General features: G+C 39.9%; 2 protein-coding genes across 2 annotated transcripts in view; one reads left to right on the top strand and one right to left on the bottom strand.

The window, feature by feature from the left end:
- Window positions 1–17594, bottom strand: part of LOC144075048 (transducin-like enhancer protein 1) — a 44609-nt gene extending 27015 nt beyond the window's left edge. Inside the window, exons 1-3 of the mRNA XM_077601839.1 lie at window positions 17255–17594; window positions 15389–15496; window positions 15181–15285 (exon numbers count right to left, since the gene is read on the bottom strand). Coding sequence (XP_077457965.1) covers window positions 15181–15225 — 45 coding nt within the window. The 5' untranslated portion in view covers window positions 15226–15285; window positions 15389–15496; window positions 17255–17594. The remainder of the gene's footprint in view (window positions 1–15180; window positions 15286–15388; window positions 15497–17254) is intronic.
- Window positions 17175–22672, top strand: smad4a (SMAD family member 4a). The gene is made up of 10 exons (XM_077601842.1): window positions 17175–17450; window positions 18233–18541; window positions 18736–18910; window positions 18995–19249; window positions 19329–19436; window positions 19514–19564; window positions 19676–19859; window positions 20071–20239; window positions 20374–20512; window positions 20715–22672. Exons 2-10 carry the CDS (start codon window positions 18302–18304, stop codon window positions 20924–20926), a joined length of 1533 nt encoding a protein of 510 aa, XP_077457968.1. The 5' UTR covers window positions 17175–17450; window positions 18233–18301; the 3' UTR covers window positions 20927–22672.
- Window positions 22673–22702: the final 30 nt, after the last annotated feature.

The raw sequence follows: 22702 nt of genomic DNA, 5'->3' as shown, positions 1-22702 counted from the left end.
TACCATTACTGGGCAAAGGTTCCAGTCGCACAACAAGGAAGAGACTCTAGAGATTGTAGTTCTAAAGCTTTTTGAAGCGTTTGTACAAGCTTTCACTGTTTCTTACTTGTGTAATGCTTTGATGGCATTGAATGACTTCAAGGCTTTGAATGAAGTCAAGACTTTGATTGAGTGATGGCCTATCATTTCCTGAAGCCTGTCTCGCATAATAGACGTTTCCCTCTAATGAAACCGTTAGTACTTGCCAGTAATTGCTCATTTACCAAATTTATTTTCAAATGGCTCTTCTCTAGGCTACCTAGGTAGAAAAGCCAAATGGCTTAGCTCAAGGCTACAATTGATCGCAGACAGTGTTTCCAGTAACTACACTGTAGTTAGCAAGCTTGCACAATTTCTTTAACAAATGGCTCATCCCTCCCTTGTATTCAATCCAGGAGTCTCTCCCTCTCTGCTTTTAGAGTCATTTGTTTTGGAGTGGGAGAAGCACACAATTAGCCTCCGCTTTGGATGGCGGACAAGAACCCATACGAGTCTCATTTGGTTTGCAAATGATGCCCCCCCATTTCGTTGTAATTTATCGGGGCTGAAAAATAAACGGCAGGGTGCTTTGTTTTTACAGGGGAGGAGCAGACCAAGTGTCTGTTTTACCGCTGACCCGCTCACCGAGGCTGGAGTGGACATAAGAGGCTCGTACGGATAATGACTGAACGAGCTGCTTTGCAGAGAGATCCCACTGTTTGTGCGTGAACTTCTATGCAAATGTGTGTGTGCTGGTGTATTCAAGTTCATGAGCCTGTGTGTTGGTGTGTGTGTGGATCAACAGACAGTGATTTGCATGGAGGCTAAGTCTTGCTTTTGTTATGCTATGGCTCTTGTATTTGTTTTTTAATGGGAGTATTTGAATAGCATAAGCTCCGCCCACATCAGCGACTCGTGCTTAAATGTGCGGATGAGGCGCTCTTTTCTGTTTGCATAAAGTACAGGCAGTGTAAAAGCAAGCAACGCACAGCTGAACTTTACAATACAAGTTAAACTTTCAAAACAAATCAACTTCAATTGTAAAAAGCAACCAAAATTTTATCAACATGCCCCATCCATCCAATCAAAATATCTCAGGTTTCTGGCAACACGTGCCCTTACGCATCTTTGTGTTCCAGTGCTTGTTTTTTTCCCCTCGTCTGAAATTTTACAGCATGTAATGCATTGCAAGATTTTTATTGCTTACATTCAAGGCAACACTGGAAATTATTTCATCCTTGGTTTATTATTTATGTCCTTTGTTGTTTTGCGCTGCAATGTCACCCTATTTAGCCTATCAGAGCTGGATGAGGATCTTTTCTCACAGGATATCTATGAAGCCACTATCATGTGAGACGCTCTGTCACACATTACACTTTATCTAATCAGTAAATGGCCATGTCACATGTCTGTGTCCGTGTCCAATTCACTGTACAATGTTGATCAACAGAGGACATCATCTTCATGCTCTACAATCTCACACATAATGCCAATGACACGCAGCAATTCAGCTTTGCATTATAGGCAGGCACTTGTCATGCCACATTTTTTGCAAAAATTAATCCAAAATGCCACAAACGTTTGTGTGGGGCCTGCCAAGGTGACCCAATCAGCCATGATGGGGCCACCCCCCCGTACCTTTCCGAGATATACAAGTTTAGGTTGTTTTTTTCATTCTGTGAATGATTATGATGCAATGATACAAAGCATATTGCGGCCCGGTGAGAGAGCGGTTAACACGTCCACCACACAGTTCTGAGATCAAGGGTTCAATCTTCCAGCTCAGAAATGTGAATATTTGGTTGATTGAACTCTCCTGGGTGTCTGTAGGTATGTGCATGGGAATGGTTGTTCTCATTGTGACTTGCAATTGACTGAAAACCAATTAGCGGTGGATAACGGGTGCACGCAGGTTCGAGTCGCAACCAGGTTGTGGGGGACGGATGGCGTGTACCCCAACTACCACCCGTAGCTAATTGTAATAGTCGCCAGCACCTCATGACTTATGAGAACAAGCGGCATGAGAAATGAATGAATGAACAATCCATGTGTTATTTTCCCCAACTCCTACGCTATAGCCAATTGCATCAGATCTTATCAGAACGGACACTATGGAAAGTGTGACCTTCAATAACAAGCTAAACACTTTATTTTTCTTATCTAAGGCTGTGACGAATGTCATCAGGATTTTATCCCCTCTGAGAAGGCGTGTTAAAAGAATTTCAAGGAATTTGATGAAGGGTGATGCTTTTGTTACACTTATTTCCATGTGAGCGAAGCAAAATCAAATAGCTTACCACTGGTAGAAAAAGGGCTTCCAAAGATTACTGCTAAACAGCAGATATTTTGCGCCCATTTTACCGTAAAGTAATGTGAACCACATACGTTTCAGTGGATGAAAAAACATATCATGCGGTTTGCATCACATGAAAGCAAAACATCACCTGTTGTTATTTAAGCAGTTAGCATGTAAGAGATTAAAAATAAAACAAATTCCTTTAGATGTCAACATGTTTTTAAATTTTTTGATAAAAGATTGTTTGGTGGACAGATAAGGCTTGGTGAGGTTGATTCAAAAGGTATAATCGTGACAACCTTAGGGACTCAGCCTCACAGTTTTTAGATCGATGGCTAGATTTGAATGTTCTGAGCTTGCGTGGGTTTTGTCCGGGTGCTCCGGTTTCCTCCTACATCCCCAAAACATACATGGTATGGTGGTTGAACACTCCAAATTGCCCCTTGGTATGAGTGGGACTGCGAATGGTTGTCCATCTCCTTGGGCCCAGCGATTGGCTGGCCACAAAATCAGGGTGTCCCCCATCTGGGGCCCAAAGTTAGTTGGGATCAATGTTTACAGTTACCCTGAGGTGGGCATTTTTCACAAGAAATTTGGTGCCTTAAAACATGTTGGTTATAAACTACTCAAATGTTAGTTAAAATGATGAAGTTAGTTTGGTATTTTTCTTTTTATTATACTAACAGCAAAACAGACTATTGTTTCAGGCCGGTACAGATCCAGCAGCAACGCAAAGCCGATTTTCTGGCGCGGGTCATAGTTGCGGCGGGAGTGCTCATTCAATCCCAGCGTGCTGAGAGTTCTTGTATAATTTATGAGTGTGTATTAAACAGCCTCGCACCGGGCAGCCTATCGTGTAAACAGATCAGGGCTTTTAGAGGCAGCTTGCCGGCTGTTTAAACAGCCAAGAGGAAGAGGGGAAAAGGAGGGAAATTAAAAAACTCGATGGGAAACATGTGTGCGTGTGTGTGCGTGTGTGTGTGTGTGTGTGTGTGTGTGTGTGTGTGGATGTATGTGTTGGTCTGCAAGAAGTCTACTAGGAAGTGACACAGTGTTGAGCTTGAGTACACATAAAAAGAGGTCTAACCTTCTTTTTTACAGTCAATGGGCCAAACACGTCTAATCACTCACTCACTCACTCACACACACACAACACATACGTACACACACAAACCACAAAACGTGACTTTGATCGAGTCCAGCTGTGAGGGTATCAAAGGCAACATGCGGAGCAGAACCGCTGCACACACCATCGAGTCCAGATGGAGCCTGCTGGCCGCTTTTCCTACTTGATCTATTTCTCTTGATATGACATATTCCCCCCTTGCATTGTCTGTTTTACTTGGAATAAATAATCACAAGTGAGCTGTGCACGTTGGCCCAATTTCTCTGGAAACCACGATGCATTGAAGCTATCACTCAGAAAGCAAACACACAGCAATAGTGGAAGATATACAGCGCTGTAGATACACCATTACTCTGACGAGAGAGCAATCACCAATTTACGCAAACATTCACACACTGCTGCTTCCAGTCCGTTGGGAGCAATTTAGGATTCGGTGATTTGCCCAAGAACACTTGTTGGCAGTCAAGAGACAAGATTTAAAATGCTCAACCTTCAGTAACTCAACACTAGCTCTACCAATTCCGTCACAGCCGCCTATAAATAAACCATTTTTATTGTGTATTTCACTCATCAGCAGTGAACTGCAAGCTGATAACCTCTGAGATAAGGGAATGCATTAAAATGGGCTTAAAGGAGGCACCAAAGCAATTTTCCAATATTTTAAAGTGTATTGCAAAAGGACTACTAAAAATGTTGCAAAGTACTACTAAAAATGTCGCAAAGTACTACTAAAAATGTCGCAAAGGACTACTAAGAATGTCGCAAAGTACTACTAAAAATGTTGCAAAGTACTACTAAAAATGTCGCAAAGTACTACTAAAAATGTCGCAAAGTACTACCAACATGTCACAAAGTACTACTAAAATGGCGCAAAGTACTACTAAAATGTCGCAGAGTACTACTAAAAATGTCGCAGCGTACTACTAAAAATGTCGCAAAGTACTACTAAAAATCTTTTCCAACGTAAGATGGTAGGTAAAAGAAGGAAGGCAGCTAAAATTGAAAAAGGAATAAATAATCATATCAATGGTGCAAATGGCGTGGAAAAAATAATGTTCAAACACATAAAAGGGCATTCATATTTTAACCCGTTACGATAGTTAGATGCACTTGAACATCGATACACAACAAATGTAACGGTATAAAGTAGCCCGAAAAAATTAGGAACAGACTTTTATAAAACAGACACTTTATAGTTACTGCATGCCTCTGTGTCAGTGAAAAAAGGACAAATTTCCCAGACAATATAAAATTCGTCACCCCCATTCCCCGCATAAAACAGCGGCTCACTACGTTCTCGCACATGCAGTTAAAATTGAAGACATTCTTTGAAAACAGAACCATGCTGATTTAAAAGAAAAAAAACACAAAAAACTAAACATGACATGATATGTAATTGACAGAATTGTGCGCATGAGAAGAAAAACAAGGCGTGCGTCATACCACAAGGAAACCAAACCCAATAAATCACTTCAATTGCATGCAAAGCCACCGTGATGAAGACAACATGTCAACAGATGTAGGTCAGATGCCATGTGCACAGATAAGATTGTTTTGTAGTGGGCCCTTGTCATCTCACAACACAAATGGAACACATCGGCAATTGTGCCATTACAAACAAAGCAATTGAAGCTAACTATGGCACCGCAGTGTATGATTATGTTTCATCAGTGGCGGGCCGTCAGGGCCTTCAAGGCCTTCTCTGCTGGCCTAAGAAATATCTGAATCATATATTATATTTTTTCCATCAATACTTATTAAATAATTCCAAATTGTCTGTTAGCTTCCTTTCATTGCTTTCCCCCTGGTTGCACTGCTTCCAGATGTGTGTTTTCATATTGAAGCATTTAACCAATCACATTTCAGCCATTATTCATTGCCAGGGTCAGAAATCTGCCTCAAGGCCTTCACAATCAGTTTTGCGGGCTCTGCCGCTTTAAGCAAGCATCGATAAGACTGTTGCTTCATCCAATCAGATTTCGAGTTGGCAACACCACAATGCATTGTCGCAGTCGTAGGGATACGTCATTGCCTTGTCGCAGGCGTAGGGATACGTCATCGCTTTCACCAACTATGATTGGCTAGTCATTAGCCAGAGCGGGCTGCACAAGCAAATATATTGTTGTATTGTTTTAAAGACATTTTCAAGACGGAGTATGCCAGAAATACGACAGGACAGGCTCGACTTTCAGCATTAGCTTCGATGGCGATAGAAAAGAAGGAAGAAAGAAAGGAGGATGGATATTGTGTACAGTTAAAAATGATTTTTGGTGAGTAAAATATGGCTATATTCCTAAATAATATTTCAATTGTGGGCCAAGTTCTGATATCTGAAAAGCTCCAGTGTTTGTATTTAAGCTCCAGTGTTTGTATTTAATCACTAAATGCTGCTAGGAAGTGGATTTTACCCCATTTTAGTGCAATTTTTGACGTTTCGCGTATGGACGTATATGGACGTATCGATGTTCATCGTTGTCTTTTTCCCGGGGAAATGATACTCCGGGCCCGGTTCTGATGTCAAAAAAGCTCCAGTATTTGTATTTAATCAATAAATGCTGTTCTCGACTGGATTTTACCCCATTTTCGGGCAAAATTTGCCGTTACGCCATTGACGTTTATCGCTGTCTTTTCCCGGGAAAATCACCCCCGGGCCCGGTTGTAATGTCTGAAAAGCTCCAGTATTTGTATTTAATCATTAAATGCTGCTAGGAAGTAGATTTTACCCGTTGAAGGCACTACTAGAAAATGCACGGACAGCCACTGTGTTTTATTACTATCATCGTCAATGGACGGCAGTGAGTTAAGAGACGAAAAAGATGACATATAGTTAATGGTTCTATGCCCAAACAAGGAGTATACAATCATCTTAGAATAATAATTTAGTTGGATATCTGCTTTAAGCTTATCATGAGGCTCTTCTTCAAAAGGCTAAACAAAACTGTAACTATAATCAAATACAATGCAAGCATGTTCTAAAATCCAAAATCCCATAAATGGGGGAATCCAATTTGATGAAATTCGCCTTGATACTCTGCATTTTCACTCCATCCATCACTCTGTTCCCTTTGAAGCGCCCCCTCTTCTCGATTTAAGCAGGGATGAAACAGAAAGTAAAATGGCGCTGGCTCTCAAGCGCACTTGCAGTGTCTTTTATGTTGGGAAAGTCGAGAGAAAAGTCACCACTCATCTGTAGTTTCTGCATTTTAAAGTACGGCAAGGCCATTTTAGACATATTCTCTTTGTTCTTGGTGCTTTTTATTATCTCTCTTCCTGCCCAGTTGATGCACTCATGCACGCCTTTTGCAGTTTCTCTTTTTTCTTATAATTAGTAAGTAAAATTTTACATGATTTTTTTGCAATATTTACACAATAAACTACAATGGAAAAGTTTGCTTTTCAAATGAAAAAGATGTGAGTCGGCCAAACATTTTCCAGATTTTTTTTGCGCCAGTCTAAGGACAGTACCTAAAGTTTTTACACATTTATTGTCAATCCTATTTAAATATTCATACATTACAAAATGTACATATGCATATAACTGTGTAACATTTAATATATACACTTCTTGATATTGTATAGACGTGAAAACATGTACGTATGGTAGAAATAATACAGGTTATCCTACTTTGTGGTTATTTAATTATCTGTTCAACATTATCCACAATAATCGAGGGAAGACTATACTATTTTTTCTAAATAGATTTTTTTCATTTGCACTTATCAAGAAAAATGCTATGCAAAACCAATGTATTATTTGTTGTCACAGTTTGTAGTAAATATGTGTGTAGCGGTGGGTGGGGGTGTGTTTGTGTGTGTGTTGGTCTCTGCGTGCGTGTATGCATTCTCTTCGGCCATGGTGCAAATCCAAAAGAGAGGCTTAGACAGTGAGACTTTTGTCAACCCCTTGAAGTACCAGTAATCGCTAATGCCGTTAAATCACAACTGAGCTCCCACACGTCCTTAAGCTATAGTTACACACAAACATACACAAAGAAGTGTAAAAATGATTCAGACAAATATGCAATGTCTCATCTCATCTCATTTTCTGAACCGCTTTATCCTTATTAGGGTCGCACGGGGTGCTGGAGCCCATCCCAGCTGTCTCCGGGCCAGTGGCGGGGGACTACCTGAATCGTTGACCAGCCAATCACAGGGCAGGAGGAGACGGACAACCATTCACCCTCACACTCATGCTTAGGGGCAATTTAGAGTTTCCAATCAGCCTACCATGCATGTTTTTGGTATGTGGGACGAAACCGGAGTACCCAGAGGAAACCCACGCAGGCCCAGGGAGAACATGCGAACTCCACAAAGGTGGACCGACCTGGATTTGAACCCAGGTCCCCACAGCTCTGAGGCCAACACGCTAACCAGTCGCGCCAACGGATTCGTCTGATAAAATAGTTTATGTTGCTGTTTTGGTCAGCATAATAGTTCAAATGAGCTCAGCAAAGAATCGTGTGTTTCTTTGTGACCCTTTTAAGCCATTTTACAGATCAATGCTGAATCAATTAGAGGAGCTTAGTGTGTAATGGCTAGCCTCCTATCTGCTCTGGGATCTCAGAAGCTTAAAATACAGACTGGGCTGATGTGAGGCTTGAAGTGGGATTCCACCCGTGCTTGGAAACCCCGACAGATTTAACAAGGTCGATTTAGGTCGACCAATCAGGAGGTTGCAAAAGAAGGTTGCATGATGGGAGTCATTAGCTACAAAACAGAGAAAGCTCCTTTCTGGCTCAAAGTGGATATTGAACCATACAGCAGGCAAGAATTGAAAGCAGAGAGGGGGAAATCTTATAGAAAAAAAACACACAGATTGGAGAGAGTGGTAAAGATATTTGTTGTCTGCAATAGGGGATACTGTAATAGTCAAACATAAATGTTTTTCTCCTGTACTTTATGATTTTGTGTATTTTTACTCGCATTCCCGAGATATTAAAACAGATGAGTATAGAGGAACTATTTACAACTGACAACTAAATAGGACACCCTAATCATTTTCATTACAGTAGAAAGAATCTTGTTTGAAACTGGTATAAAATTGAAAACAGATATATTCTAATATATAATAACATATAATATTTCTGACATGTAATACTGGAAGAATACTAAGAGCACTACCGGGTTTTGAGAAAAGTCTTTTAGTTGCGCCTTATAGTGCGGACAATACGGAAACTGATTTTTTTAATCATCTATACAACCAATGTTTTATAAAGAAAAACCTTAAAAATTATGAGCCGTGCCCAGAGATTTTCGCATTAACCAAAATGTAGCAATCACATTAAAAGATAACTCCTGGCCTTGTGCTATGTTTTTCCCAGGGGATAATGAAAAGAGCAGATAAGGGCAAAAAATGTGTTGTCGATAATTGGCATGTGAGAGATGTCACGAAAATGCCAAATGGATATACAGCCATGAAAATAACAGGAAGTGAAGAGGGAGGAATATTAACATGGCAAAGTGATTTTCTACAGTCTTTCTTTTACATGCAATATTACAATGTCGCTTTTTTGTCTTTAGATCGCTCTCTAAATGCTGCAAATTATGAATGCAATACGTAGAAGAAAACAGCAAGATGTTTGTGCAAGTTCAAGAGATTTTACACAACGAAAGTGATTTATCCATGGACAGCCAAACAAAGATCTCTTGTTTTGAGCTTGTGATGCTTGAAAACACAAGTGGCAATAAACCAAAATGACATTACAAAATTGATTCATGATTTTCCTTTGCCAAAATAATCTTTTCGCTCTACTTTTTAGAATGATGAGAATCCTGATAACATTCCAAATTAAATGCTACAAATCATCAATTAAGCACAAGACTGTGTCTATTGAATTTAATGTTTGAGAAAGTACTTTGTAGCTATTGCTGCCCTCTTGTAATTTATTTCTTTGTCCTAATAATAATGATGGGCCAAATCTAAATTAATGTAATCTATAATAATTGAACTTTTTCTAAATATATATGTATATTTGAATTTTTTTCTGTCATTCATTTTCTCACAAAATTGTTGGAAAAATGCACCGTGCTCAAATAGGGATGAAGATGGTTGGAAAAGATCTTCTGACGCAATGGATGTTTTTGTGTTTCTGGGTGTGTAAAAAACAAAAAAATTAAAGAATTAATGCTTAATGAAAGGCAAAGAGACTTAAATCCTGGCCTCACTGGGCTAACGTGACAACATGCCACTGTCTTTTGTTGCGTTTCACTGTTTCAAAATCCATTCTCAACTCCCTTGATGGGACAAGGCTGTCTATAAAATAGCGTGAGTGTGTAAAGTGTGTGTTTTGGGGTCAAAACCCACAATTGCCAGACCCCAGTGTGATAGCTGTGAGCTTTCGCCGGGAGCTAGATGCTCGAGTAGTTAGTAATGATGCATGTGACACCAGTGGTACGGATTTTGAAACATGCTTCACTGAAATTGCTTTTCCACAAGCCAAAGAAAAACGTTGCTCAGAGGAGAAAAGCTGTTGCTCAGATGACCCGACAGAATTCCCCCGCCTAAAAGCTTTTGGAAAAAAATATTTTACAGAAATAGGAGTTTTCATGTTCAAAGCATATAGGTATGAAATAAATTTCATATTGAATGTGCTCAATTTTAACATTGTAACTGTGCAATTAGGAAATTCATTCAAATGGCTTTTAAAATCGAAACTTTGCAGTTAAGTAGAACTTTTAAAGAAAGGGATGACTGCAACTTTATTGCAAAAGTGGGGAAAATTATAAAGTCACACATAATCAAGTGTTTTATTGGATTGGATTGGATCGTATAACTTTATTCATCCCGTATTCGGGAAATGTCATTGTGACAGTAGCAAGAAAAGGCATAGTTATAAGTTAGAGAGTACAAAGACTGTTTGTGAAACCACTAGTAGATATTTTTATGGATTTGTACAATTTATATTTTATCCGAGTATGATGACTTTCTAAGGAGAGTTTTTCATATTTAGAAAAGCATCTTTTATTAAATAAAAAAGACCTCCCACTAACAATAAGAATTATTATTCCTTTTTTCCCTAATCTAAATAAAAAGAACATGTTCAACCCAATACTTATAGATTTCTTCTAGCTAGTTTTTTGAAAGAGAAAAATGTCTTCATTTTTCCACTTGTAAATAGGTGTTGTTGTTTTTTTCTTGGGGGCTATTGGTTTGTTATGTAAAACATAACTTTTCTGTCTTTAAAAATAATTTAAAAAACGAATGAATAAATAAACATTTTGGTGGCAGCTTGAGTGGGGTCCTGGGTTCAAATCCAGGTCGGTCCATATTCTCCCCGGGCCTGTGTGGGTTTTCTCCGGGTACTCCGGTTTCCTCCCACAATTCCAAAAACATGGTAGGCTGATTGGACACTCTAAATTGCCCGTAAGTATGAGTGTGAGGGTGAATGGTTGTCCGTCTCCTCCTGCCCTATGATTGGCTGGCCACCGATTCACCCTGAAGTCAGCTGGGATAGCCTCCAGCACCCACTGCGACCCTAGTGAGGATAAATCGGTTCAGAAAATGAATGGATGAACATTTTCATCCCAACATCAGCACAACATCAGTCATGATACAGGCATGGGAGTATATGGGCGTTTGTGTGTGCGTGTATGTGGAAGTGCTTGTGTGTATTTCCTGATTGTGGGTGGGCCCATTACCCCCCATTCCCCTGTAGTTCATGGGTCAGCAGTTTAGGGGGAAAAATGTTCCAAACCAAAACTGTGTATACTAGCATTAAAAAGTAACCGCAACATAGTGCCAAACTATATACTATGCATATATCCGCACACTCAAAAAAACACCCTGATCATGTGATGCACATCTAAACAAATATTTCGCATGTAAAACTAACTATTTGACATGTGTGTGTGTGTATGTGTGTTGTACACGAGTGTCTTTTTTCGAAACTTGACCCTAATTCAAAGCATATGATGGGACGACTGCTGTTTGATCTCACCATGTGAGTGTGTGCGTGTGGTCGCACAATTACTTAACACATGTGGTAAGTTAATGGTCACAGACTATACGCTTTAAATGAAAAAATAAATAAAATAAATTAAGAATTGGAAGCTATCGTGCAAGATTGACCGTTTTTAATATGGCTAACTATCATCTGGAATGAGATTATTCCACTGAGGAGAAAATCTTGCAAAGAATGTGAGTGTGTCCAATTGATTATGAGGTATTTATTTTAATCTTTGACATCATCTTTTTTTGTGGATTGGGAATTTTCTCTCAAGGAGGTTAGCAAATGCATTAATGTGTTACAGAATTTAACAATTTGGAATCCAGGAATCCAGGGTACTGTAATCATTGATTTCAAGCCAATTGCAGAGCACAAGGAGACAGAAGATCACACACACACACACACACACACACACACACACACACACACACACACACACACACACACACACACACACACACACACACACACACACATAAACTCATATCTTGGGACCCATTTTAAACAATATTGATCAAATTTAAAAAGCTTGAGAACAAATCTATGCTATCTATGCCCTTGAACACCCAAAGTTGCAAGCAACTCCATCTATTTTCACAGTGTGTTGAGCACAAGAATAAGGAAAATGATTATGTTCTGCCTGATTACACAAGTTAAGTAAGATCGCCGTATGTTCATGTTTTTAATCACGCAAAATTTAGATGAGATTCAACCATTTTGACCCTCTAGGTACAAATTTTAAATGCCAATTTTGCTACTGCCTCTGGCTCAAAAGTTCAAAACCTACATGTGTACCTTATGGAGTGTTTGGCGATCTATGTCATTTCCGTTGATGTTAAACTACTTAAGTGTTTACTTCACCTGTATTGTATTATCCTCCTCGAATGGACTTTAAAAGCAGATGGCAGAGCAACATCGGCCATGATGCAGGCCCGTGCTCGTGCGCACGAGCATGTGGTTCGCCCTGGGCTGACGAAAGGAGGCATGTGGTGGCCATTTAGAAGGATTAGAACTGTCAGAGACATCAAGCGGAACTAATTATTCCGTTAGCACACTACAGTGTGGGGAAATGTGTGTTTTCGTGGGTGGCTGTGTGTGAAAGGCAGGGGAGTGAAATGACAAGGAAGAAGATAGGAGACTGACAGGGGGTTTAATAGAGGGAAAACTGTTTCAGTCTGATGATAATAGTGGTTGGGTTGGGTTTACCAAATAAGCAATACCTTCAGTGTATTTCATAATAATATTGCTGCATGATAAACATGCCAGTCTAATGTTTTTGTAGTTCTGTGATTTGTTTTTGTAAAGTATTTTTGGACTATAAGGCTCACTTAAAATAGTTTTAAAACTACTTATGATTGACAGTGTACCTTGTAATCCAGGGTGATTTATGCATAAACTCTGGTTAAGGTCAATGACCATACACTTATTTAGTTGGATCATAACACTAATATAAACGCTCCAATAAAGTGCTCAAGACACAAATTCATCATTCACAATCATCAAATAAAACAATAATTACAATGTTGAAAGATAAAGAACAAATGACACTGATGTACAAATGAGCTTTATAATCAGGAACGCCTTATGTATGAGATATAAACTTGTACATTGGTCACACTCCTTATAATCCAGTGCGCCTTATTGTCCGAAAAATATAGAATATGATTTAGTGGTGTTTTGTTTTCCTTTCAAATTCGTAAAACTGACATGCTAAACTACGTTGGGTACTTGAAATAAGCATTATTCATAGTTAGCTGAAATTAGTCAAACTGTTTTAATAAAAGGCTATCAGTAAGTTTCGGTTCAGAGGTAATATATTTTCATTGGCAGTCATCTGCTTTAAGGGATGACATACAGAAAGTGAGGTTTAGATGAGAAAGTGCAAAGTGTGTTTTAAAGGAAGAAGAGCAGAGGGAATGACCTACAGTGGCTCATGTGCGCACGGTTGAACACATTTGAATCCAAACATCTCCAACATGCACCACTCGGATACTCCGGGGCCAAATCGGCCTGCAGCGTCCAATCAGCCGTTGCCTTTTACCACCTCGCCGCGGGCACTCCATGTATGTGTGTGTGTATTTGCACGCATTCACGAACACGTGCTTGTGTGTTTACAGATAGCTCCCCTCCTCACTACCCTACACTGCCAGCCCGATTTATCTTCAAACAGACAGCTCACCTTCGCCGTCTCTTCCCTTTTGCATTTATCGCTGAACGCCCACCAACCCGCTGTCATCCATCCATTTCTCCTCCATCCGCGTTCGCTTCCTGCTGGTTTTGACAGTTTCCCAACTCGCGCTTGAGTGGAAACATTTCAACATCATGTGATGAACTCTAGTTTTAACAGAAAAAAAGCTGAGGGTTTCAGACACTGCGATGAAAAATTTAAGTGGAGGCTACGCACGGATGGAGATGTTCGCACGTTTGGTTAAGCAAAGTTTGGCCAGAACTCGGTTTAAGCGTATGTGACTCTTTTGAGGGGCACAGAAGACAAGGACTGCTGTTTGACAAGAGTGAAGAACACTGGTGCACAATGATAACATGCGTTCATCCATTTTTCATGTTGCTTACCCACTTAGGCGTCACTGGAGGGAAGATGCTGAAAATTGACATTGCATTCATGGCCTTGATAATTTTGCTACAATTTGTCGAGACACTGTGATGACATTTTAGTATAACACTTTTAAGCGATGAGCAACAACACAAAGCCGAGATGCACTGCTTTGTTGGATGCACAGCTTAGCTTTGGCTAACAGCTTTAGCTTCTGGTAATAAGAGTAATTAATCTCATTTGCCAGTGCCTGGGATAGGGACAGGATTTGGGTTTGGTAAGGCGTCTACAGAATCTGAATATATTCAAGAAATAAAATCATCGATTAACTAAAATATATAAGCTGTTCTTCCTTTAAAAAATCACAGATATAATTCAATTTGTGTTATTTTTAGGGCAAATGACACCGTGTTAACCATTCATTTTTGTCGCCTGAGGCGCCCCCTCAGAATTATGACATTACAAGTTTATTGTGGAATATTTTGAAATGAAAAACTTACACCAATTGGATGATAGTTCATTACATCAGCATTGGATTGTAATACACAGGCTTCCACATTGTATAGTAATTGGATATTTGCATTAAATTACATGTAATGTATCCTTATTTTAGCGGCATTGAACTAGAAGCTGCAGAACTCCAACGGGAGATAAAATGACTACAGATTTCTCTTAAAACAATGCCTGTATGTATTGTTTTTTTTGTTAGGTTTGTTTTGGTTTGAGTTGGAGAATTGTCATTTTTACAGCGTGTCACATTGCTAAATACTTTTTTGTTAAGCAAAGACAATTTAGTTAGCAGTAAACACGACTTTTAAAATTGTGATGACCTCCTAGACACTCACTACATGTTTAATTATAATTCAAGCAGGGTAGTCATTGTCAAACCTAACAAACATTTTTTATCATTAATTATAAATTTAGTGCAAACTGAATTTAGTGAACATTACGTTATAAACCAAAACAAATGTGTATTAAGTAAACATGACACTGACGTTTTGACAGCTCTGAAAATAATTGAGTATTCAATTGACTAGCCTATTGTAAACATTAGAAATGATAGCCTTTAGACCACCTAACTTTGGTGTATCTATAGTATATTCATATCAATTGGAGTTTGAGGCCAAGCACCTTTATAATTAGTAGTCCTGAGTCAAACAGGAGCATGAGTATACTTGGACTAGGTAGGCTATGCAGAGCGGAGAAGATTAGAATCAAGTGACCTGTATGCACTGTCACTCACCAGCGTTTCCAGGCTTGACGGAGCGAGACCGTCACATCGCATCATTTCCCCTCTTCTCTGACTTGTCCATTTGCATTTGCCAGTGCAACTCTGTCTGTACTCAAGCTGCACAAAGACACAATTAACACGCATCAAACGACGCTGAAAACAAGAAAATAAGGCAACAATGACAAATCAATGCAATCATGCGAGGAAAGAAAGTGCTCACCCCACTGCTCCAGGTTTCTGGATGCCGTTATGTCAGCATGACGGCGAGGTTGTCGTGTTGTAGTGCGATTTGGCATGGGACTCCTTCACACTGGAATGCTCCTACCTGCTAATGTAAAAAAGCATTGGGAACACTGGCACTACATTGCTTGCATGCAATCAAGTACTGACGGAACACATGCTGAGCACAAGCATATATATACATATATATATATAAAAAATATATATATATATATATATATATATATATATATATATATATATATATATATACAGATCCATCAGATTTTCCCGCATTCTATGAAATAATGATAATGATAATGAATCAATTTTCATCTGTGCACACAGACCATTTTGTTAAGTCAATGATGAAATGCTTGGCCTGGTTGAATGGTTCATTTCATTTTCTACCTCATAAAATACTTCAGCCCATTGCACTCATTAACATTCATTATTTGTACACTCATAACACCACCTGAATCACCTCTGCATCAGCAGCACGGACATAGTTAAAACATCACGTTGGCGTTTTCTTGTGTGTTCTTAAAAGTGGATGCAGTTTTACCTGCAGGCATGCTCCACATGATGAAACCTCAGTCACGCTAATATGAGCATAAACAGTTCACCAACAGCTAGAGATCAACTTGTTAATGTGTGCCAGGTGAGACCTTCACATTCAAAGGGTCATCTCCCTTTTTCTTCCATGTGCAAATCACATGATCTCTGGGCTAGACAGATGAAGTAAGGTTAATGGGAGTCGTGAGGAATCGTCTTACGTTAAATCAAATTTGCAGCAAATTACTGAAAGTAATAGGCTTTGTATCGACAGTCTTTGCTTTCATGTTTTTATCCTTGACTTTACTGCTACTGTATTGTTTTCAACGTCATTCATTCATCTTCCGAGCCGCTTTTCCTCACGGGGGTCATAAGGGTGCGGGAGCCCGTCCCAGTTAACTGTGGCCACCAATCAGGGTACACCCTCAATTGATCATCACCCAAATGCAGGACAGAAGGAGACAAGAGGCCCGGATTTAGGGCAAAAAGGGGAGGTGGTTGGGTGAGAGTACAGTACAGGGTGAGAGTATAAAAGAAAAATGTTCTTCAGAGAAATAATTAAGTTTCAATGTTTTTCATGTCAAAATCTGTCATTAAGCAATCCAGGGGCCACGATTGATGACTAGTTTTTAACTGAAAAACATTACATAAACACAAATCACAGATACTTACTGCACCCTGTTGGCCAATACAGAGAACTCCACAGCACACCATTAGGACGAATAGTATTGTGTAAACGTCCCTAAATATATACATTATAAATCAACGCATAATATGTAGAATATTTTAAAAATATCTGTTTACCTTTTTATTACAGCTTTTAGTTTGGATTTCATGACTTTATCCCTCCTCAGACTGCAGTGCAATGCCAAACAATTGTTAATGAAGCCACTATTATCATTATATTATTTAAAAAATATGTGAATATATGTATATATATATATATATATATATATATATATATATATATATAATCTTACACAATATATATTCGCAACCATATGAATTTGAAATATTATTATTTAAAACATATACCATATTCATCGATTAAGCATAATTTAAACGTTAATGCTTTGACTGTAGACATACCATATCAACTATATAGACATAAATGGTTATGAAAGTGTCTTTTACTTTTAAAATACAACTTGTATTATACATACGTATCCTCATCACGAAATACTAGTGTGGTATTAAGCTGTAATGTAACCTCCTTTGCAAAGTGTAGCGCTATTGCGCCAGATGAACTGGCTACTGAAGCCAATGGAAAACAAAGACGAAGAAGAAGGGAATGCACTAGATGAGAACTTACCAGAAAAGAGCCGAGATTTTTTTCACAACCTCCCTAGGACCTTACATTCTCGAAGGATTCGACTTTGCTTATTTATAGTCAGCATTTACTTGGTCGTGTGACCTGTTAATAGTAACTCAATCGAAGAAGGAAACGATTTCGGGGACCTAGACGACAAAAAACAGCTTCCACGGGAGCCAGCGCAAGATAGCGGGAAGTAAGTGCAAGATCCACGTATAAATAATGATTCAACGGCGTGATAAACAACATTGCAACGGGAGATCATTCAAATAAACCAATAACGTGTTGTGTGGTTTAAATAAAAGAAAAGATACAGCACGCATATGTACAGTTAAAATAGCGTTTTTTCAAGGTAATTACTCGTCAATGCATGCTAGTAAGCGGTTTCTGTTTCCGGTCCAAATGTAATGCACAAAATAGATCAACACTTTTCAAATTATTAGAACATGCACACGTGTGAAGTGTTTTGCATGGGTACAAGATGTATTTTATGATGTATTAAATATAGATTGAAGACTGCTAATGTCAATCTTTGTATTTGGCTGGTGCCAGATATTTATTTTGAAGTGAAGGAGCGGTCACTTCCGGCTTGTCATGATTGAGATTGTAGCAGATCAATTTCAAAATAGCAAGTAGTTCCAACGATTAACGTAATTATTGTCTGATTAGTTTTCATAATATCAAGACTTATATATTTTGTTCACTTTTTCCCCACAGGAATCCACTTTTTTTTAAAGATTTCAATGTGATTAGATGGGAGATTTGAATCTCGGCTCTGGGCACCCTCTTAGGGATTTGCATTTTCTCCCTGTCCTTCTGTGGTTTTACTCTTTGCAGTATAGCCCTCCCACCTTTTAAAAAACATAAATGTTGTTTCTGTTGATTACTCCAAAAAGTCTGTATATGCCTTTTTCTACACACACCTTTTGATTGGCTGGCGACCAGTCATTAATCCAGGTATATCCTCTCTCCTGTCAGCGTCCTGATGGTGTGTTTCTTAGGTTGAAGAATCCCAGCCGTCACAGTGTCTCAATCTGCAAATCCAGCATGTCCATCGCCAACACGCCCACCAGCAACGACGCCTGCCTGAGCATCGTGCACAGCTTGATGTGCCACCGGCAGGGCGGTGAAAGTGAGAGCTTTGCCAAACGGGCCATTGAGAGTCTGGTTAAAAAGCTCAAGGAAAAGAAAGATGAGCTAGACTCACTTATCACCGCTATTACCACCAATGGCGCCCATCCAAGCAAGTGCGTCACAATACCCAGGACATTGGACGGACGACTGCAGGTAGGATCCGCCATTTTCCCGCATTGACGTAGCAGTATACAGTTAAAAAAATTTCACGTTGTAAAAATGGCTACTTTCTTTTGTTCGCTTGTAAGCTCTTTTGACCCAACTGACCTACTGCTAAATAACATTTATACCCTGTTAAGAAACGTGAAATTCAAATGTTATTTTGCAAACCTGTGCCCCCCTACCAGGTGGCCGGACGCAAGGGTTTTCCTCATGTGGTTTATGCCAAGCTTTGGCGCTGGCCCGACCTGCACAAGAATGAGTTGAAGCATGTCAAATACTGCCAGTATGCCTTTGACCTCAAGGCTGACAGCGTGTGCGTCAATCCTTATCACTACGAGCGAGTGGTCTCCCCAGGCATTGGTGAGAATGTTTTCCACATTTTAGAATACACGCCATTATTTCCCATCTTTGCTTATATTTTTTCTTGCTTTAACGCACCACCAGACATATCAGGACTGAATCTAACGGGCTCCAGGCCCGGCTCTGCGTTGATGGTCAAAGACGAGCACGATTTCGATGGGCCCCAGAGCCTGCCCCCCATGGATGAGGGTCGCTCAATGCAGACCATCCAGCACCCTCCGTCGGGGGGCCGCCCGGGGCCCTCTGACCTATTCGCGCCTGCCAACATGCTCCCGCCCGCTGAGGCGTCCACCTCCGCCTCCACTTCATCGTTCCCCGCTGTCGCCACTGGATCAGCTAGTAAGACTCAAGCATCATTATGAGAAAAATCAATTTTGAGAAATAAATAAACGATTGTTTCTTAAACACCAAACTTCAGGTGGCAACACAGTCTGGTCAAGAAACAGCAGCTTCACCCCAAATACACCACACCACAGCAACGGTCATCTCCAGCACCATCCTCCCATGCCACAGCCAGCACACTACTGTGAGTCAGCCAACTAAAGCACACAGTACAATTTTCCAAGGTTTTGCTGGTCTTAAACGCGTCAATCTCGTCCTCAGGGTCAGTCCATGACGAATTTGCCTTTCAGCCCCCCATATCCAACCATCCTGGTGAGAACATAGTACTCCATGTAGACTGACTGTGACTCAAATCCAGTATTTACTTACTCATTTGTTTGGACTTAACAAAATGGCTTTAATTAAGTGTTTATTGGGCTTCAGCTCCAGACTACTGGTGCTCCATCGCCTACTTTGAGATGGACCTGCAGGTGGGCGAGACCTTCAAGGTGCCGTCGTCATGCCCTGTCGTAACCGTGGATGGCTACGTGGACCCGTCCGGTGGTGACCGCTTCTGTCTGGGCCAGCTCAGCAACGTCCATCGCACTGAAGCCATTGAGAGAGCCAGGTACTTTTCAAAATGAAGATGAGCAAGGGGCACAGAGGGGACATGGGCCGAAAGGTTATCCAAAGTGTCACTGAATAGGCCACACCCCCATTGAAAGTTGAGTTTTATACATTTCTAAACTTTATTGAAGCCATACAGAATGTCGACAATCAAATGTAGGCAGTATATCACTGCATTAAAGACCAGATAAACGGTTTGAATTGTCTGTCAGGCTTCACATCGGCAAAGGCGTGCAGCTGGAGTGCAAAGGCGAGGGCGACGTGTGGGTGCGCTGCCTCAGCGACCACGCCGTTTTCGTGCAGAGCTACTACCTGGATCGCGAGGCCGGGCGGGCGCCCGGGGACGCCGTACACAAGATCTACCCCAGTGCTTACATAAAGGTTAATCTTGCCTTCATTTAACACAGTGAAGTTTTTTTTATTTATTGGGAGTCATAAAGGTGCAATGTACTTATTTGCTGAACCATTGACATTCATCTCTTGGTATGGAATAATGCCTATGTGTTGTGTGCCAGGTGTTCGACCTGCGTCAGTGTCACAGGCAGATGCAGCAGCAAGCAGCGACCGCTCAGGCGGCGGCGGCTGCGCAGGCGGCTGCCGTAGCGGGTAACATCCCCGGACCCGGCTCGGTGGGAGGCATCGCACCCGCCATCAGTAAGTTTGAACCCTTCAAAACATTTTTGGATCTTTTACAAATCATGTTGAAAATTATTGGCTTAGCTCTGAAACTAGAATCAGGGGTCCACAAACTGGTCCTCAAGGGCCAGTGCGTTTTCTGGTTTTTGTTCCAACTGACCAGGACAAACAGCTTAACGAATTCCAATCTAGTCGTCAACTGCAACACTTTTGTCCGCAGGCCTGTCGGCGGCAGCCGGTATCGGCGTGGACGACCTTCGCCGCCTTTGCATTCTCCGCATGAGTTTCGTGAAGGGCTGGGGGCCCGACTATCCTCGGCAGAGCATCAAGGAGACCCCATGCTGGATCGAGATCCACTTGCACCGCGCCCTGCAGCTCCTGGACGAGGTGCTGCACACCATGCCCATCGCGGACCCCCAACCCCTCGACTGAACTCGTCAAAAAAGAGGGACTCATTTTTAGATATTTGTTGTTCTCGTCCGATGGATTTGGACGATGGTGTAGTGGTAACTCAAAATGACGCAATTGGCCCCAAAAGAAAGAAATTGTGGATCTGTCTGACTCCTAAACTAGACCAGAGTGCTGAATTCTCCACATGATGAACATTTGTGGCTATTTGTTGTTGTTAAACACTTCCTGATTTTTGAGTCATTTATCAAATTTGCAGTTTTTCCAGCCACCTCATTAGGTACACATGCTTAAAAATCAGACACTATTTTCACGTGTATTAAGAACTACGGAAGAAATGCTGAAAAGAGAGCAGGAAAAAAGTAAGTCACCATGTATAATAGAACTATTTTAAGAAATAAGGGTTCAGCAAAAGTCCAGATTTGCAGGGAAAGTTGTGAAATTATGTGAAGTCTTGTTTTAAGGAGTAAATTGTATCTTTATGATGATATTGGGGCTTTAATACAAGAGGAAAGTTAGAATTTATTACGTAAAGATGCAGCATTAAAAAGCTTGAATTGTATTAGGGGAAAATGTAATTACAAAAAAAAAGGTAGTACACTGAAAAAGGTGGATGATTTCTTTCTCGCTGTCACAAAATTAGGTTGAATTGCCCTCCGATATATAAAGTAGCAATGACAGAAAATGAATATTCGGAGTTTTATGGTAGTAAATTTCTATCAAGTTGTATGTCTTGTGAGAATATTAGGAGAAAATGATTTGAATGTATTGAGAGGGAATAAAACACTTTACGATGTGGAAAGGAACAAGGCTAAAAAAAAAGGTTAAAAATAAGGACTTTTTTTAAATACAAGCAGCAAGGTGTAATATATATAGGGGTTGAATACCACTGTGGACTTAACATTAAAATGACATAGGTGGGGAATTAAAAACAGAGTGCAAATCCCAAATGTTGTTGAGGGGGGGGCCAAATTTTGAAATTATCAACCCACAGTTTGGTCTGGTGACAATATGAGAAATCAATGGTTAAATTTACAAGCAAAAACATGTAATATTGTATAAATGCAGTGCAGCTGTCCATTTTTTGTGATTAAATGTTCAGTTATGACTCAAAGGAACTTTACTTATTAGAAGAGAAAATGTAATTTTATGATAAGTAGGGCCGACCGATTTAAGAAAGTTGATAGTGGTCTGTTTCAATGATCAGCCATTACCCGCAACCTCGGCCAGGGATTAAGGTTTTCCTCATCCACTTCCGGTGTAAGAACAAAAAAAAAATATTTGAGCAAACTTCAGGTCAAATTAAAATTACACTTAAATAAATGGCAGCAGAAATATGCATGAAAAAAAAGCTAACCAGAGCTAACTTTCATGTTTTATATTTAACGTTCAAATTTCTAGGTCCAGTTTTAAGAGATTCTTTAAAGCCACCAGTTAAAATACATTGTTTTATTATAGAAACAACAAAACAGTATGAAAAAAAGCTTGTTTTCCCAGATCTTAGAATTACTTTCAATGTGAATGTTTTGTTTTTAACATTGCTTTAATGTGCACCTAATGTTGTGGCTGCTAAACTAAATCTTTCCCAGCCATTTTGATACATGACACATTTTTTCATATATCTTTTCATGAAATTTGAATTTTTAGCACTTTACTTGGACTTATTTAGCCGTACACTAAAGATGCCATTGTTTTTTCCACCAACATAGTAATATGTGGCTAGTCTGTTGTATTATTTTTTAATCACGTGTATATAAATGGAATTATATATCTTTGTAGTGCATGTTGATGTCAATGATT

The sequence above is a fragment of the Stigmatopora argus genome, chromosome 5 (assembly GCF_051989625.1).
Source record: "Stigmatopora argus isolate UIUO_Sarg chromosome 5, RoL_Sarg_1.0, whole genome shotgun sequence".
Lineage (NCBI taxonomy): Eukaryota > Metazoa > Chordata > Actinopteri > Syngnathiformes > Syngnathidae > Stigmatopora > Stigmatopora argus.
Note: the sequence above shows the minus strand (reverse complement) of the source record. Positions and strands in the feature narration are given on the sequence as shown.

Excerpts from the sequence above, each read along its gene's own strand:
- smad4a (XM_077601842.1), top strand. The coding sequence starts at position 18,302 with ATGTCCATCGCCAACACGCCCACCAGCAACGACGCCTGCCTGAGCATC. Across the intron at positions 18,542-18,735 it reads CATTGGACGGACGACTGCAG|GTGGCCGGACGCAAGGGTTT; the intron begins GTAGGATCCGCC and ends CCCCCCTACCAG. Across the intron at positions 20,513-20,714 it reads AGGCATCGCACCCGCCATCA|GCCTGTCGGCGGCAGCCGGT; the intron begins GTAAGTTTGAAC and ends TTTTGTCCGCAG.